We start from the raw sequence: 17,324 nt of genomic DNA on the forward strand, positions 1-17,324 counted from the left end.
TCCATCTCCCAAGTTTCTTACCCATTTACTCGACCTAACTGTATCCTCTTGCAAATTCCTTACATCATCATGTCCTCCCACCTATTTTGAATCATCAGTAATATTGGACGAGTAACACTCTGTCCCTCATCCAAGCCGCTTGGAGTACAAGTAGACAGTGAATTATTAATATAGATAGATAGTAAATCATTGAGCCCTAGGACTGATTCTTATGGCATTTTATTACTTAAAGCTTTGCATCTTCAAAGACACCAATTAATCCTAAGTTTGTCTTTGTGTGTTAACTGCATTACCCCCAATACCATGTGCCCCTATGTTGTGCAATAATTGTGGTTTCTTGCCGAATACCTTCTGCAAATCCAAAAACAGTACATCTACTGATTTCCCCTTTATCAACCCTGCTTGTTTACCCTCAAAGAGATCTATCAAACCTATCAAACATGATTTCTCTTTCAGACAGCCATATTAACTTTGTTTGATTGAAGCTTTTCTGAATGTCCTGCTATTTCTTCCCTAATGAATAGACTTGAGCGGCTAATTGGTGCATAGTATCCTGCTTTCTGTCTCCCTCCCTCCCTTGTACAGAGGTGCAATATTAATTATTTTCTTTTCTGCAGTAACCCTTCCAGAATCCTGTCTAGAATATTTCAATCGATGCCGCCACTATTTTTGTAATTTGTTTTGCTGACCGTTATGAAAAATCTGAAGAAATATCTGCTTCTGCTTTATTCACTGGCTTATCCCTTCATTTTTTTTTTCCCAACCCATTATAGACCATTTTTACTTTTTACCTCGGTAATTGTATTTAATATGGCGGGTCTTTCTCTGGAGAGCAGGTTAGTTGCCATACCTATCTCTACCACCTGTCCACCATTAAAACAGAAAGTGGATGTTAAACACTTTTTGGGGTTGGTTTTATGACTTATGAACTACCCTTCCCTGACCCGTTGGGCATAGGGAGTTAAAATTATTCAAGTCAGCTCAGGTTAGACTAAAAACTGGAACTGTGCCGATGGACCATTTTATAAAATTATGGTCCTACTTTAGTATAAAAAGCATGTCAGTTTGTGTGGATAATAGAATATATTCATCATCATACATATTAAATACAGAAATGCCACCAAAGATCAATGAAGGTGAAAGATGTAAATTGAAGAAGTCAGCTGTCAGGAGGATACAGTTGAGTTTTATGTGCAAAATAATGCAAATGATAAATTCCATATTATGTGGTTTTTATTCAGTGCTTTAAAACGTTTGTTACTGTGCTTAGTCAATTTCTTTCCAAACAGAAACTGCTTCCATCACTGTCTTTTCATTTTGCTACAGTTAGCACATTTTAATCTATGTACTTAATATTTTGATAGCTAGTAACAACTAATGAGGCATGCAAAGCCTTTGTTACGTTAGGATGATGACAGTTGTACAAATGAAGATGTGATGATTATGTAGTCAGAGGTGACTATTATGTAGTCAAATGTAACTGTGGGGTAACTGCAAATCAGAACTTATATATGACCTGACCTTTGGGATGTGACTTTTAGAGATCAGGTTGAATAGTAAGATTGCTAAAATAATTGATAATAGTATAGTCAATCTCTTGTACCCTACCTAAACTAATCAAGAATCCTGCAGGACTGAATGATATGAACCCATACTGTATTTATCAAGATATGTGATTGCGACAGGAAAGTTGGAATAGGAAAATAAAATCTGTACTAAATTGAAATCTAATTTTAATTTGCCAATGTGTGACAGTAAGATACTGGACAGTAGATGGCTGTCCTTATTCCATGAGCAGTTTGCAGCATTTCAGTATATAACAATTTTTGTTCACGACACTAGACTTCAAATTTCATAGTTTAATGTGTGTCATCTTCCACTTCTTAGCTGCAGGGCATTGAGGAACCTTAACTCTTTCTTCGCCATAATCATGGGTCTCAACAGTGCTGCTGTCTGCCGACTCTCTCAGACCTGGGAGGTAAGCACTCAAATTATTATCATCAGGGATCTGCAATCTCATTGTGCAACCAAATGATCACGTACAAATACATGCAATATTATGGAAAGACAGTGTGAGTTTGAGACGGGTGTCTGTATTAACTCTAGTTAACATGCTGGGACATACCATCAATGAGGGTGGAGTTATACCACACCTTCTGCTTTTTTTTATTAGATTAGATTAGATTAGATTAGATTAGATTAGATTAGATTAGATTACTTACAGTGTGGAAACAGGCCCTTTGGCCCAACAAGTCCACACCGCCCCGCCGAAGCGCAACCCACCCATACCCCTGCATTTACCCCTTACCTAACACTACGGGTAATTTAGCATGGCCAATTCACCTGACCTGCACATCTTTGGACTGTGGGAGGAAACCAGAGCACCCGGAGGAAACCCACGCTTTATGGCAGAAAGACCTGGAGAGGCTTGAACCAGCAGCAATGAGTTATACATTAGACTGCGTCTCTCAAGTGTTGGAAGTGCAACACTTTGTGTCTAAATTTTAAATCATTTCTGGAATTCTATTTGCTAAAGAAATATAGTAATATTTTTACCATTTGCCTGTAATTAATTTACTAATGTTTTGCAATCCTTTAAAATATTTTTTACCAAAAGAAGACATGCTTAATAGATCGATTCAAAAGGATGTCAGGGCAATTGAATAAAAAGCTTTGTGGACTATTGTGAGGAACAATCATAATTTGAATTTAATATCACATTTCGGATTTTGGCTTTGATGCTAAACTTCTACCTTGACTTCATCAAAACGTTAAAATCCAGGAATGTAAGCTGAATCTGCTGCATACAGGCCTACATTTTTGTGGTATTAGATCAGGAAGTGTGCCTGTGTCCTGGGTGAGGTTTAACACTTTAATGCCAATTTAGATCACACTTGCAAAGAATGGTTGAGAAATAGGAGGCAAAATGCAATTGTGGTCTCATTTGTCGAGGTTGGAGAGTTTGAGCTACAGGGAGAGGCTGAATAGGCTGGGGTTATTTTCCCTGGAGCCTCAGAGGGGTGAAGGGTGACCTTATAGAGATTTATAACGTCAGGAGGGGCATGGGTAGGGTGAATAGACTAGGTCTTTCTCTCAGGGTAGGTGTGTTCAAAACTAGAGGGCACGGGTTTAAGGTGAGAGGGGAAAGATTTAAAACTGACCTAAGGGGCAACTTCTTCACACAGAGGATGGTGCATGTGTGGAATGAGCTGCCAGAGGAGATGGAGGCTGGTACAATTATAATAATTAAAAGGCATCTGGAAGAATAGGAAGAGTTTAGAGGGATATGGGTGAAATGCTAGCAAATGGGACTAGAGTAATTTAGGATATCTGGTCAGCATGGACGAGTAGGACAAAAAGGTCTGTTTCTCTGCTGTACAACTCTGTGACTCTATCCATTTGGCATTCAAACTTCAGACATATTACCGCATTCATTCAGCTCCTCCTTGGCCGACCATAAATATTGTGACCATAATATCAGATGTTAAACCACCAGAATAAAATAACTCTCCCCAGCATGTGTACAGAGATACCACAAAATTGACTTTGCATTTTAGTAATCCACATTTAAATTGTTGTTTGGTTGAATAGAATTTTACCTGAACCCACACTTAATTCCTTTTAACTCTTACGGATGAAATAATGAACTTGTGAATATGAGGCAATATAACAGGCTTCAGATGTCCACAAATCATTTGAAACGTAATGGCAGAATCAAGTAATTTAGCCTCTTACACTTGTTGCACCAGTGAGAAATGGGACTGTGCCTGATTTGTACCTCCTCTCCATACAGCTACCTCTGCCCTGTATCCTGTAATGCCTTTAGTTAACAAAAAAAACCTTAGCTTTAAAAATAGTAATAATTGATGTGGTTGCTATTTCTGAGTTCCAAACTCCAACCACTCATTTATTGCAGGTAGAAGTGCTTCCTACGTTTACACCTGTCAATCCTGGCTCTCATTTTTAGACACTGCTTCCTATTTCTAGGCTTCCTAAACAGAGGAAATATCGTATCCCAAATAACTTCATTTATTTCCATTAATATTTCAGTGCCTTAAATCAAGTTTCCCTTAACCTGTTAAATTCCAGTTCATAGAATATCTCCTGACATCGGTTGGAGTCCAGTGACAAGGTCTCAGGAAAATCCAAATACCCAATCAATGTGTGACTTTGCCTAGGGGGTTTATGTCTGTTTAGATTGGTTTGATTCACAGTGCGCTTTGTGAACCAGGGTGTATTGCTCCAGGAATCGCAGCACCGAGGCATCAGGTCTTCAAAACAGTAGCCCATCTCCCAACATTGTTTGAAGGTTCACTAAAGTGCACTCCTCATCCACGACTTATACCACCCCAACTGCTCACAGCCACGTTACCACTCCATGCCCACTCAACACAGACACTCACCTACAACACACCATGCCCTGTTGATTCATTAATATAATTTAGAGAAGAAAATCAGCCATTAACATTCGATCTGTTCTAATATGACTCCAGAAGTCATTCCATTGTATCAAGCTGATACAAAATACAATAAAAATAATTAAATTCATGGACTACCAGGCAACAATGTAAGTGCTGGTGAAAAAGCAAATCCAGCCAACTTGACCCCACAATGTCCTCCTTTATAACATCTGTGGGCTTGTGCCAGAGTGGGGAGAGTTGTCTCTCAGACTGGGTAAGCAACAGCAAAATGTTATCTGTAATATCACAGACAACATGATCATCATTTCTAGGAATGTCCTATCCCACTGGTGGTTGCATTGTGGTTTACAGTTGGAAGGAGTCCTCAACTTTGACTCTAGACCCCATGACATATTATAACAACATGTTAACCATCTCCAGCAGGTTACCACCTACCACCTACCACCTTCCCTCGGCTGATGAATCAGTACAGCTCAGTGTTGAACAAAAATTGGAAGAGGCACCGAGCATTGCTAGAGTGTCAAATGTACTTTGGGTGGGGGACTTCAATGTCGTTCACCACTACTTACAGCTGGTCGAGTCAGGAAGGCAATGTCCATTTCCTCGAATAGAGAATCTAATCATTTTGCCTTGATGATCAGTGGCATTGCCCCCACTGGTTCATTCACTTTTAAATTCTGAGAGTTAACATTGACCACACACTGAACTCGATCAATATTGTGGCTGCATGTACAGATCAGAAGCTAGGAATTCTGTGGTGAATAACTTACCTTGAGTCTCCCCAGTGTTCATTTACACTTGAGAAGCTTGACACCATCCAGGACCAGGCAAACCAATTGATTGGTACCACACACATCATCTACGGCAGTGACTGTCTTCACCACTGGCGCACAGTGGCAGCAGTGTGTACCATCATCTGCAATAGCTCATCCAGAATCTTTTAACAGCAGCTTCAAAATCCACACCTTCCATTATGTACAAGCACAAAGGCAGCAGATCGAATTAAGTGCCACTAGCTGCAAGTTCCCTTTCAAGTCACAGACCATTCTGACTTGGATCAAAATCTCCATTCTTTCACTGTTGCTGGGCCAAAACCTTAGAGTGACTCCCCCCCCCCCCCCCCCCCCCCCCCGACTTCCCCCGCAAACAGCATTCTGCATCAAACTACACACCAAGTAATGCAGCCATTCATGAAGGCAGCTCACCACCCAATTGTTCATCAGGACAAGGCCAAGAAAGTTCACCACTCCAGTTGGGATGGGCAATAAATGCTGGCCTGGTCAGTCCTCAATGCCTGCCATGTACCCTCCAGAGCCATTCTTCCAGTGTCCACTACGTAGTGTCCCCCAATCCATGAAATGCAGTGGGAAATCACTTTGGAATCATTAGAATAAGTTAAATTTCTAAAAATCTAATAAAACCCTGAATTTAAATACATTAATTACATTGGTAAAGAAAATATCCTTCTCTAGTGTAAAAATTGTAATTCTTTAAATGCTGTTTAGGATTATAAGCAAACAGGAAACTATATTCAATGCATAATCTGTTATTAAAACTTATTAAATCTCTCTATAATTAATAAAGGAGTAGGCCACCTAATGATTAAAGTGATTAATCACTTTGACATCCATCCAAGCATTCACATTGGATATTGATATAATAACAAACGTCTGGGTGCATTGCCTGAAACTGACAGAACAGAACATTATCCTATTTCAACTTCAAAGCAAAGTGCCTGTAATTCATGAAGAGAGCAAATGTTGAAATTGCTTTTTTTTTATTTTAAAAGCAAGGCTTGTTTTAACAGCCAAAGTTGTGAATGGATTTAAATCGCAGTGCAAAGCATGACAGTAGAGCCTGACAGGATGACTTTATCCATTGTCAATGACATTATAGCACTGACGTTTGGAAAAATATTGAAATATATGACAAACACTGTACAATGCTGACAAATGTAAAAGTCAACTTATCTTCACTGGGCAGATCCCTATATTGAATAACTGCTATATTAGCTTCATTTGAACACAGTGTCTGTGTTGGGTCTCAACTGATTTTTTATTTTCACCATTTATAAAGTAATCATGAGATAGAAAACAGCTGCCTGTTATAAACATTTTGCTTGTAAGACAGTATCACATTAGAGATGCATATTTATGCTGTTTTACAATTTCCTTAGAAAGTGCCTGGGAAATTTAAGAAGCTATTCTCTGAACTTGAAAATTTAACGGTAAGTGCCTATACACCTATTTAAAATATTCAGAACATCACTTCTAGAGTAATTTCATAAATTTACATTCAAAGTTTCATACATTGGGAATTCAGATATCGATGCCAAGGTTGAATTGAAGGTGAATCATGCAGAGTTCACTATGCCCAATTTCCTGAGTGCATTAACGGGTGTAACTCCTGGGACGTTTACAAATTCATGCTTTGGTTTAGTGGTAGAACATTCATGTCCTTGAGAAGATCAAGGATTCAAATTTCATTTCAAAGATGTGATCATGTAATCAGCTGACATTTCAGTACTGTACTAATGACATGCTTCAGTGTAGGAGGTGCTGTCTTTTGGGTCCTGCCCCCAATCTCAAGTGGGCGCACAAGATTCCACAGCACTGTGAAGAAAAGCTGAGAAATTCTTAGTCTCTTAGCCAATTTTATCCTTCTTCCAACTAATAATTTGGTCAGTGTGGAAACAGGCCATTCAGCCCAACAAATCCACATTGACCCTCCAAAGAGTATCCCACCCAGACCCACTCCCCTAACCTATTACTCTACATTTCCCATGACTAATGCAACTAACCTACACAGTCCTGAACACTATGGGCAATTTAGCATGGCCAATTCACCTAACCTGCACATCTTTGGACTGTGGGAGGAAACTAGAGCTCTCGGAGGAAACCCACGTAGACACTGGGAGAATGTGCCAGATGTTCGTGGCACTGAGAGGCAGCAGTGCTAGCCACTGTGCCATGACTACTGTATTTCCATCATTACAGCAATGATTACCTGTCAAAAGTATGTCATTGATTGGATGATGTCTCTCCTAATCTCACAATCATGAAACACATTATAAAATTTCTTTTGTTGATAAAAAGGCCATGATTTATAACTGTAATTCACTACCACAAGGATTAAATGTTATGTTTCAGTTTGGCTCTAAAACACAGGAATAACTTAGGCATTCTCAACCTCATTCCTATTTATTTATATGATTTATTAGCACAACACAAAAACATAATTTGCCACCAACTGACTCTAACCATTGAGTCACAGAAAGTGAAATTAAGAATGGTTAAAGAGGTAAAATGGAAAAGTTTATCACTGGAGACTACTAAAACAGTGCACTTCCCTTTAACTTGGAATTCAGGCATGATTGGGTAAAGTTGAAGCATTTATCCACATTAAAGTTACTTTTGATATCAAGTATCAAGAGCTTATCCTTAAAACTAACCTGACAGTTTGAACCGCTGGTGAGATGTGTTTGGTTAACTGAGGAGCTAAAATCAAGATTTGGCTGGCTTGGCAGGAATGGGGATTAACTGAGAACTGAAGTGAGCCAACTTGATGACTAAGTTGCAAACCACACAGGCTTGCAGGCTTAACCTGTCAGCTAAAGACAGGTAGGAAAGAGTCAAATGGGGCATTACAGATGTGGAACTCCAAACCCACACTGGCTGATATCAGAATGGTTGAAATAGTTTTGATTCACCAATGGTTTGACCTGGAAGTAATTGGGTTTTGACAATGAAAGTTTTTCAGTCCTCAACATAAATGTCTCTTGCTCTGATAAGTGCAAAAATTTTCTTTTTTTTCTCACCACCTTTATGGGGGATCTAACGTGAAGATACTTGCAGAAGATACAAAACTAATTAGGAATGTGTGTTGTGAATAAGATAAAAGATGTTTTCAGGAATTTGGACAGGCTTAGTGATTATGCAGAAACATGATAGATGGAATATGATGTGGAAAATGTAAGGCTATTTACTAGGAACAATATGTGTAGATTATTTCTTAAATGGTGAGAGTTTGGAAAGTGTAGATGTACAATGAGACTTTGATGTCATTGTCAACAAATCACTGAAGGCTAACATGCAAGTGCAACAGGCTATTAGAAAGCCTTTATTATAAGAGAATTTGAGTACAGTGAAGCCTTGCTTCAATTCTATAGGAGCTTGATTTGACTGCACTTGGAGTACTGTATGCAATTTTGATCTCCTTATCTCAGGAAAGGTATTATTGCCAGAGGATGAATGCAACAAACATTCACCACACTTATTCCCAGGATAGCGGGACTGCTGTTTGAAGAGAGATTGGGCAAACTGGCCTGTATTTTTGGAGTTTCAAAGAATGAGAGAGAATCTCATTGAAATAAAATACTTAAAAGGGATCAATATGTTCGATGTAGCTAGGATGTTTCCTCAGGTGGAGGAGTCTAGATTCGGGCACAATAAACAATAAGGAAGGTGCCATTAGTACCAAGATAATGAGAAATGTTTTTCTCAGAGGGTTGCAAATTGTTATAATTCTTGATCCCAGAGGGCAATGAAGTTTAGTCTTTGAGTATATTAAAACAGAGGTTGATACATTTTTGATTATTAGTGGCATAAAGAGTTATAGGGATAGTATAGTAAAAGGTATTGAACCATTCAATCAACCATAATCATATTGAACAGCAGAGCAGGGTGAATAGCCTACTCCTGTATCCTACATTCTTATAGTATTTCCATGGTTGTTCCCCATCATTTTGGAAAACCAGCAGAAATCCCAGGAAAAAAATGTACATAACCATTACCGTTATTTCTCAGGAGTTTGCTTTGAATCTAGTGCAGGCAACGAAGAAACCAGCATGAAAATTATTGGTAAGAACATTTTTTTAAAAAAGTGCTGAAATCAGAAAATGTCAAAATGTTATTCTTGTAAAAGTAGTGTGTAGTTGTTATTGTTTCGTTTTTTGATATTAGGCAAGTTAAACATCCGACTATTTTGCAGGATCCATCACTGAATCATAAAGCATACAGAGATGCTTGCAAGAAGATGCAGCCACCAAAGATTCCCTTCATGCCTCTGCTGTTGAAAGGTAATCTCAGACTGGGCACTTTCCTAAGACTGAATATGGTTAACTGAATGGCTAACTGACATGAAAATAGATCAATTTAATATAATTTACTTCGGCATTTTTTGATCTACATATTTTCTAATCAACTTGTTTAGGGATGTTATGACACACCTTTGGAGCAGGTGGGCCTTGAACTTGGGCCTTCAGGTAGTTACTACTGTCCCAATAGATCCCTTTGTTTGGTTCTAAGGTAACATAATCCTATGAATGGAAAACAAGCGAGTTCCTCTCGAACAGAAGTGATTTGCACAGTATCTAAGGCCCACAGATAATTACAAAGGTTAGATTGAGTGAGCAGGTGTAAAGATTGCCAGATATTTACTGATATGACCTTAAGTTTTTATTTAAATATCAGAAGTACACTAATGACAGTATTTAACTCTGCTTAACAATTGAAAAATTTAAGATTGTCCAAGTACCGTAGATCATCTTCAGTCACAAAATACATAAAAACAATTTAAAATATTGAATCTGACCTCTATTGCACTCAATTGCCATGCCCTTCTTATGTTGTTGTTTTCCTATTGCTCTTGGATTTTAAGCATCCTCAGCCAGAGGTGCTGAGTGAATATCCATCTTGTCTCTTCCTGAGGTGCTCAGCATTACAGACTTCAAACTTCAACCAATTCAATTCTCACCATGTGATATCCAGAAACAGGTGAAGGCGTCACATACTGCAAAGGCTAGTAACCTTGACAACATCCCGTGGTACTGAAAGTTTGTCATCCAGAAATAGCCTCACCCCTATCCAATAAACCTACAACCTAAACCTAGAGTATGGAAAATCCTCTAGTCGGTCATATCCTATCCACAATAAACTGGACAAATCCTATTTGGCCAATTACCACCCATCAATCTACTCTCAAGCATCAGCAATGTACTAGAAAATACTCTCAGAGCCATCTAGCGATACTTACTTACCAATAAACTGCTCAGTTTGGATTCCAACTGAACCACTCAACTCCAGATCTCATTTTCGTCTTGGTCCAGATATGAATTGAAGAATTGAAGTTAGAATGATGCCAGCTTTTGACATTAAGGCATTTGAAGGTGCCTTGAAGGAAGTATCAAAGATCCAAAGCAAAATTGAAGTCAATGGGAATCAGAGGGGAATTCTTTGCTGGTTGCACAAGGGAAAGTGATTGTTGGAGGTCAATTATTTCAGTTCCAGAACATTGCTGCAGGAACTCATTGGAGCAGATTAGGCCCAATTCAGCTCTTCATCAATGGTCTTCCCTCAATCATAGTCAAAAATGAGGATATTCATTGATAATTGCACAGTGTTCTACACCAGTTGCAACTCTTTAGACATTGAGAGAAGCTGTGCCCACTTGATGGGTTTTATAGTTTGATTTTTCCACATATTTTCCAATATGTAGATCAAAAAATGCTGAAGTAAATTACATTAAATTGATCTACTTTGATGTCAGATAACCATTTAATTAGCCATATTCCCCTCTGATTCTCAATCACTTCAGTTTTGCTTTTGATCTTTGATACTTCCTTCAAGGCACTTCAAATGTCTTAATGTCAAAAGCTGTCATTGTAACCTCAATTCTGAATTATTCTGTTCATGTCCTGGGTTTATATAAGTGGCAAGTAACATCTGTGCCACACAAGTGCCAGGAAATGGTTATCTACACAATAGAAAATCTAATAACACCTCTTGACATTCTGTGGTGTTAGCATTACTGAATCCCCAAAATAAACATCCTGGGAGTCACTCCTGACTCAAACTTAGCTGAACCAGCCATTAAAAATAAGCGACTACAAGAGCAAGCCAGTGTGGGGATTCTGCAGGGAGTCATATAGCTCCTGATCCACCAATTCCTTTCCATGGTCTATAACACATGTCAGAACTGTGATGGAATACTCTCTGCTTGCCTACATGAGTTCAACTCTAACAACTCTCAAGCTGGTCAACACTTACTTGATTGGTATCCTAACTACCATCTAAGAAACATTTACTCCCTATTTCATGAGTGCTCAATGACATCAGTGTGCACCATGTACAAGGCACGCTGTAGAAACTTGTAAAGCTTTGTTCAGCAGCACATTCTGAACCTGCAAACTCAATCAATCACCTAGAAGTCAGAGGCATGAGGACATCATCACTTTCACATTTCCCTCCAAGCCTCGCACCATCCTGACTAGGTTCAATATTGCTGTTCCTCCACTGTCTCTGGGTTAAAATCCTGGAACACTCTCCCAACACCATGTTAGTGGTATGTCCACCACAAAGGAAGCAGCGGTTGAAGAGTGTAGCACACCACCACTTACCCAAGGGCAATTAAGAAAGGGCAATAAGTATTGGCCTCTGCAGCGATACCCAACTGACGATTTTGAAAAAAAGAACCTCATCGGAACTTTCTGTAAAATCAAACTTAACATTTCTGGTGTTATTGAAGTTTCTACTTTTTTTTTGTTCTCGCCATTTCTTTGTCCGCCACTCTCACAAATGGACTTTTCCTCTGCTGAGGGGATTGTCTTCTACTTTGGAGGAGCTGCAGGAGCCCAATGGTTTTCTTCAATGCCTTTTATTAATATATGATCTTAGATAACTAATCTCAGCTCATAACTGAACCAACCCAGTACACATCCCCTTGATTACCATGAATTAAATAGATTCAAAATCAGACTGGTCCTGTAGAAGCTGGATGATGTGCTTAATCAGATTATCACCCGGGCAGTGAAAATGAAAATATGCATGAGCACTGTATGTGTAATTACCCATAGAAATTGACAAAATTAGTGCAGAGTATTAAGAAAAACATCTATGTTGCGCAATTTAATTTCATTGTGCTTTGAGCAAGTTTCCCAAATATTTTAATTAAATTGTATATGCCTGATTCACATCTTGTGCTATCTGAATAGTTGGAGTTATAACAACTTTCCCAATCAACACTGCAGATCATATTGATTTCTCTGCTGTGTTCAGTCATAATTTGACCTTGTCAATTTAATTTGCATTTAACTGTTTTGGTGATTTTGTTATTCCATTCTTTATTTTACTCTGTTAGATGTAACATTTATCCATGAAGGAAACAAAACCTTTCTGGACAACCTTGTCAACTTTGAAAAGCTGGTATGTGCAATTTACGTTTTTTCCCCTAAATGATTGCTGCCAACAGTCACTTTCCAGTATGCTTAAATATTTGGTATGCATAAGTCTACAGTAGATCCAAAGATGATTGGATTTAAATTTTATCAATCAACAGTTGTCGTCTTTTCATAATTAAGAAATTACTTTTAGCTACTTCTTTTATTTGTCCATGGAATGCGTGCAGTACTGACTGAGCCAGCATTTATTACCCATCCCTAATTGCTACATGAGTGATTAGTTTGCTAGGTCCATTTCTGAGGGCAGTTAAAAATCAATCACATTGCTGCAGGTTTGGAGTCACATGTAGACCAGACCTGGTAAGGATGATAGATTTCCTTCCATAAAGAATGTTTGTGCAATCTAATTTTTAGTTAAAAAAAATGTAGCAAGTGGGGAATGTCCCATCTTTCACATGATCTGAACAATGTTAGATTACTTCTGTTGAGAAAATCATGGCAAAGTCAGCCCAGCTTGGGGGTGAAAGGTGAATTTACTAAAATTGATTGGTCACAATAATTGATAAATTAAAATAACATTTTTAATTAATGGGAAGCCATACAGCCAGCAACCCATGGTGAGAATATAGGGAATGGTAATACATGATTTTCCACCTAATTCAGTTGGCAAAGAATTGTGAACCGCACTTTCCCACTTTCTCATCAGCAATTCCAATGTATGTAGTTCACCAATAAAGGCAGAACTCAAAGTTGAACATCTGTAAAAATACAATTATTAAATTGCATTAAAAGACTGGAACAGGTACATTAAAGGTTGGTCTGCTACACTAACACTACTTACCAATATCTGGTGCATAGATCAACACCTTGGGGTTTTGTTTACTTTACTTGAAGGGGGAGTTGCTGCTGCATTCAGAAGTTCAGGCTTGATTTTATTCCTAAATTAGTTATTGAAATCTGCCATTATAACTTCATTGGGAGATCAGCAGAACTCCTGAGTGACTATTGTAAAGATCTAAGTATTACTTTATATACAATTTCTCCAAGGATTTTGTTAATATTACCTGTAGCCAGGCAATGAAGACAATATCTAGTGAAATTTAGCTAGTTTATATTTGTATCAACATACGTAACCTGTTGTTTGTTGATATTCTATTGGCATGCTCAACATTTTTTTTCGAATGAAAAGGTTTGCTGCTGAAACAGTATTCAATCAAATCGTCATCATGGGAAAAATATTGAAAATAATTCTTGGCTTGCTTCAGGCCCAGTTTACAGTTTCAGCTGGTGTTTTCATAATTTTTCTCTGTTCCCAGCACATGATTGCAGACTCCATCAGGTTGCTGAGACACTGCAGAAGTAATCAGATTGGTGAGTATCAGCAGTGGTTGTGCACTTGGTGCTGGTGACATGGAATGGGGAAGAGTTAGAGTACCAGCAAGCAGGAAGTAAAAGGATCGTAGTGATAGTGTCCCTACCTCTAGACCAGGAAGCTCATGTTCAAGTCCCACCTGCTCCAGAAGTGTGTCATAACACCTTGGAGCAGATTGTTTTGAAAATAGTCTACTCCCCCTCGATTGACCATTAGTGCAGTTCTTGTGGACATTTGCATGTGAAAAAAGGATTTGACTTTTATGGAAGGGCAAATTAATTCCTTAACATTTTAGTTTTATAAAAACAGGGTTAAAAGCAGTAAAAATGACCACTTGATGAAAAATCCTCATCTTAAAATTTAACATTTGATCAAAATTTACTTAGGATTGTGAACTCACAATCTAATTCCAGCTTTTTTCTTTCCACAGCCATCGCTCCCCTCTCCAATTCAGATAGTTTAAAGCTTTAATTCAGGCTTTCCAAAGAGAACTATTATCTAGAAGGAATGCAAATTCCAATTCACTTCATATTTAAAGGAAATTCAGTTTAGCACAACACATACAGCATGCATTAAGGAATACTCCAGTGTGATTTGGCTTACCTTAGGATCCCTATAAACCTTTGATCTGGAGTACAGGAGTTGGGAGGTCATGTTATGGCTCTACAGGGCATTGGTTAGGCCACTGTTGGAATATTGCGTGCAATTCTGGTCTCCTTCCTATCGGAAAGATATTGTGAAACTTGAAAGGGTTCCGAAAAGATTTACAAGGATGTTGCCAGGGTTGGAGGATTTGAGCTATAGGGAGAGGCTGAACAGGCTGGGGCTGTTTTCCCTGGAGCGTCAGAGACTGAGGGGTAACCTTATAGAGGTTTACAAAATTATGAGGGGCATGGATAGGATAAATAGACAAAGTCTTTTCCCTGGGGTAGGGGAGTCCAGAACTAGAGGGCATAGGTTTAGGGTGAGAGGGAAAGATATCCAAGAGACCTAAGGGGCAACTTTTTCACGCAGAGAGTAGTATGTGAATGGAATGAGCTGCCAGAGGAAGTGGGGGAGGCTAGTACAATTGCAACATTTAAAAGGCATTTGGATGGGTATATGAATAGGAAGGTTTGGAGGGATATGGGCCGGGTGCTGGCAGGTGGGACTAGATTGGTTTGTGATATCTGGTTGGCATGGACGGGTTAGACTGAAGGGTCTGTATGACTTGTGGGTGAGAGTATGCGCTGTCGAATAAAATGGAAACTCTAGCAAATAAAAACTTGTCAGCTACTTATAGTGACAACAGTATTCCTGTCCACAACGGGAGATTGATTGATAATTTCCCCATTAAACAGGTTTGCAAGTGACTGAAATTATTTTTGGAGAGAACAGAGAATTGGGATATAACTATCCTCCACTCTCTGCCTTTTGCTAGAGAAATTACCCTGCTTCCATCAGGAGACATTACTTCAGTTTTTGTGAAGATTTTAAAAAACAATTCTGTAGATTGTTTTTTTTAAGCTTGCCTGTGTGAACAGGCCATGCTATAGGTAGGAACCAAAATTATGAAGATGACATAAGGAGGCTACGCAAAGGGATGTAGATAGATATGTAAGTGAGCAAAGTTCTCATAATGATAGTTCACACAGGTATGACAACTAGATGACTAGTAAGAAAGTTTCATTGGGTCAGTAATTTCAATGATTTCTCCCCTTACTCTAGGTATGGAAGATAATCAGAAAGACCACCAGGATGTGAAAGCTTATGTTCGCTACTTGCACATTATTGAAAACCAAGAGACATTATTCCAGCTTTCTCACAGACTGGAGCCAAGAACTTAACCAAAGCTCCATCCATTTGTAAGATCACTCTACCGACGTTGAGTTAAAGCTACAGAGAACTGCAGTTGCAACTGTGGCAAAGTGACTCGACTGTTGTGCTACATGACCGGTCTCTTGTGAAATCATCAGCACAGTTTACATACAAATTTGACGCAAGATGGTGCGAAAGCAACAATGAGTTTAATAAGGCACTTTCGTGGCAGTCTGTTGAGAAGCCGTGTTGCAAGATCCTTTGGTAAAGGCACTCAACAGGGAACATACTAAGAAACAATCAACTGTTTGTTAAAATTAAGTAGAATAGAATTCTGTCCATATTTTTCAGAAGACAATTTTTCATGCACTTTTCTTGCAAACTTTCAAAGCAGAGATAGAAGACCTTCTTCTCTACCCTGACATGTGGCAATTGGACCATGCAGCCATTGAATAAAACTGCCACTGGCCTTCAAAAAGTATCCAGAAATGGACCTGCTTGAAGAGAGTAGGAAATGGTGACTACTTTTCAAAGACATTGAACTACAAAAACTTAGGCAGTTGTTTTTAAACATAAAATCAAATGCCCTTGGTCCAATAAGGTGGCGAAATCTACCAATAAGAATTGGCAGCCCATTCTGCTTAAGTGTTTATGTTACTTGCTGTGCCTCTCCTAGCAATACTGGGCACCATTGAATGTAGGCATTTCCAGCAATCAGTATTGTCAAAGTGGTGGACAATGTTAAAGTTATCACCTTATATAAATACCGAACACCATTTATTTTTCAGGGCCAAAGTTTCTAGGAGCAGTGATGATGAAAACCTAATGCATATTGAAATGTGGGACCTGGCACCATTGGGCAGCCAGAAAAAGAAAGTTTTGTCTGATATTTTAGTGGTTTTTAATGTATTTCTTCTTTAGAAGAATTCAGTGAATTAAAAAGTCTGTACTACAGTGCTATAACATATGTCATGCTGAGTAAGCAGTTTAAGGCATCTAATGATTTAAGAATTTTAGTAAATTTTATACCTAATGATGGTACAGTTTCCTTTGATGTGGAAGCATATTGTCCCATAGTCAAAACAGTACTAAGAGTATTTGTGAATTAAACTAATTAAAACACATTTGTAAAGCTTGTATATAGAATTAGTGTCCCTGAAAATCTTCAGGTTTCTTGTGTTATGTTGCCAGAGATATTGTGGTGGGACCAGCTGAAGCCACAGAAAAATGTTACTGATAATTTTTTAAAAAAATGCAACTTACACCATTTCTCAGAACTCCAATGTTCACTTGCAGTTTAAACAGAAGATTCCCAGCAAAGTTAAACAGCCAGAATATGCTAGAATAAGGCAACACACATTGCATGTCACTAATCAAGATGTTTGTTGGACAGCACCTTCAGTTGAAAAGATTTTGTATGTTGACTAGCTGAAAGTGAAAGTTAATTAAACCAGGCTTTTAGAACCTGAGTGAACACAATAGTGCTAACAGTGTCCTTCTTTGATCAATGAGTTTTAAAATGTGAGAAATTAGCAACAGAGCTATTTTTAAAAGGATA

General features: G+C 38.4%; 1 protein-coding gene across 3 annotated transcripts in view; it reads left to right on the forward strand.

Annotated features, from left to right (window-relative positions):
- Positions 1–16,890, forward strand: part of LOC122549783 (rap guanine nucleotide exchange factor 5-like) — a 179,898-nt gene extending 163,008 nt beyond the window's left edge. For all 3 annotated transcript variants that reach the window (XM_043689809.2, XM_043689811.2, XM_043689810.2), the window contains 6 exons: positions 1,888–1,978; positions 6,598–6,648; positions 9,411–9,498; positions 12,558–12,622; positions 13,914–13,968; positions 15,677–16,890. In XM_043689809.2, coding sequence (XP_043545744.2) covers positions 1,888–1,978; positions 6,598–6,648; positions 9,411–9,498; positions 12,558–12,622; positions 13,914–13,968; positions 15,677–15,795 — 469 coding nt within the window. In that variant the 3' untranslated portion in view covers positions 15,796–16,890. The remainder of the gene's footprint in view (positions 1–1,887; positions 1,979–6,597; positions 6,649–9,410; positions 9,499–12,557; positions 12,623–13,913; positions 13,969–15,676) is intronic.
- The last annotated feature ends 434 nt before the right edge of the window (positions 16,891–17,324 follow it).

The sequence above is a fragment of the Chiloscyllium plagiosum genome, unplaced genomic scaffold (genome assembly GCF_037043375.1).
Source record: "Chiloscyllium plagiosum isolate Xiang-an unplaced genomic scaffold, Cpla_swu_hap1 HiC_scaffold_5, whole genome shotgun sequence".
Classification (NCBI taxonomy): domain Eukaryota; kingdom Metazoa; phylum Chordata; class Chondrichthyes; order Orectolobiformes; family Hemiscylliidae; genus Chiloscyllium; species Chiloscyllium plagiosum.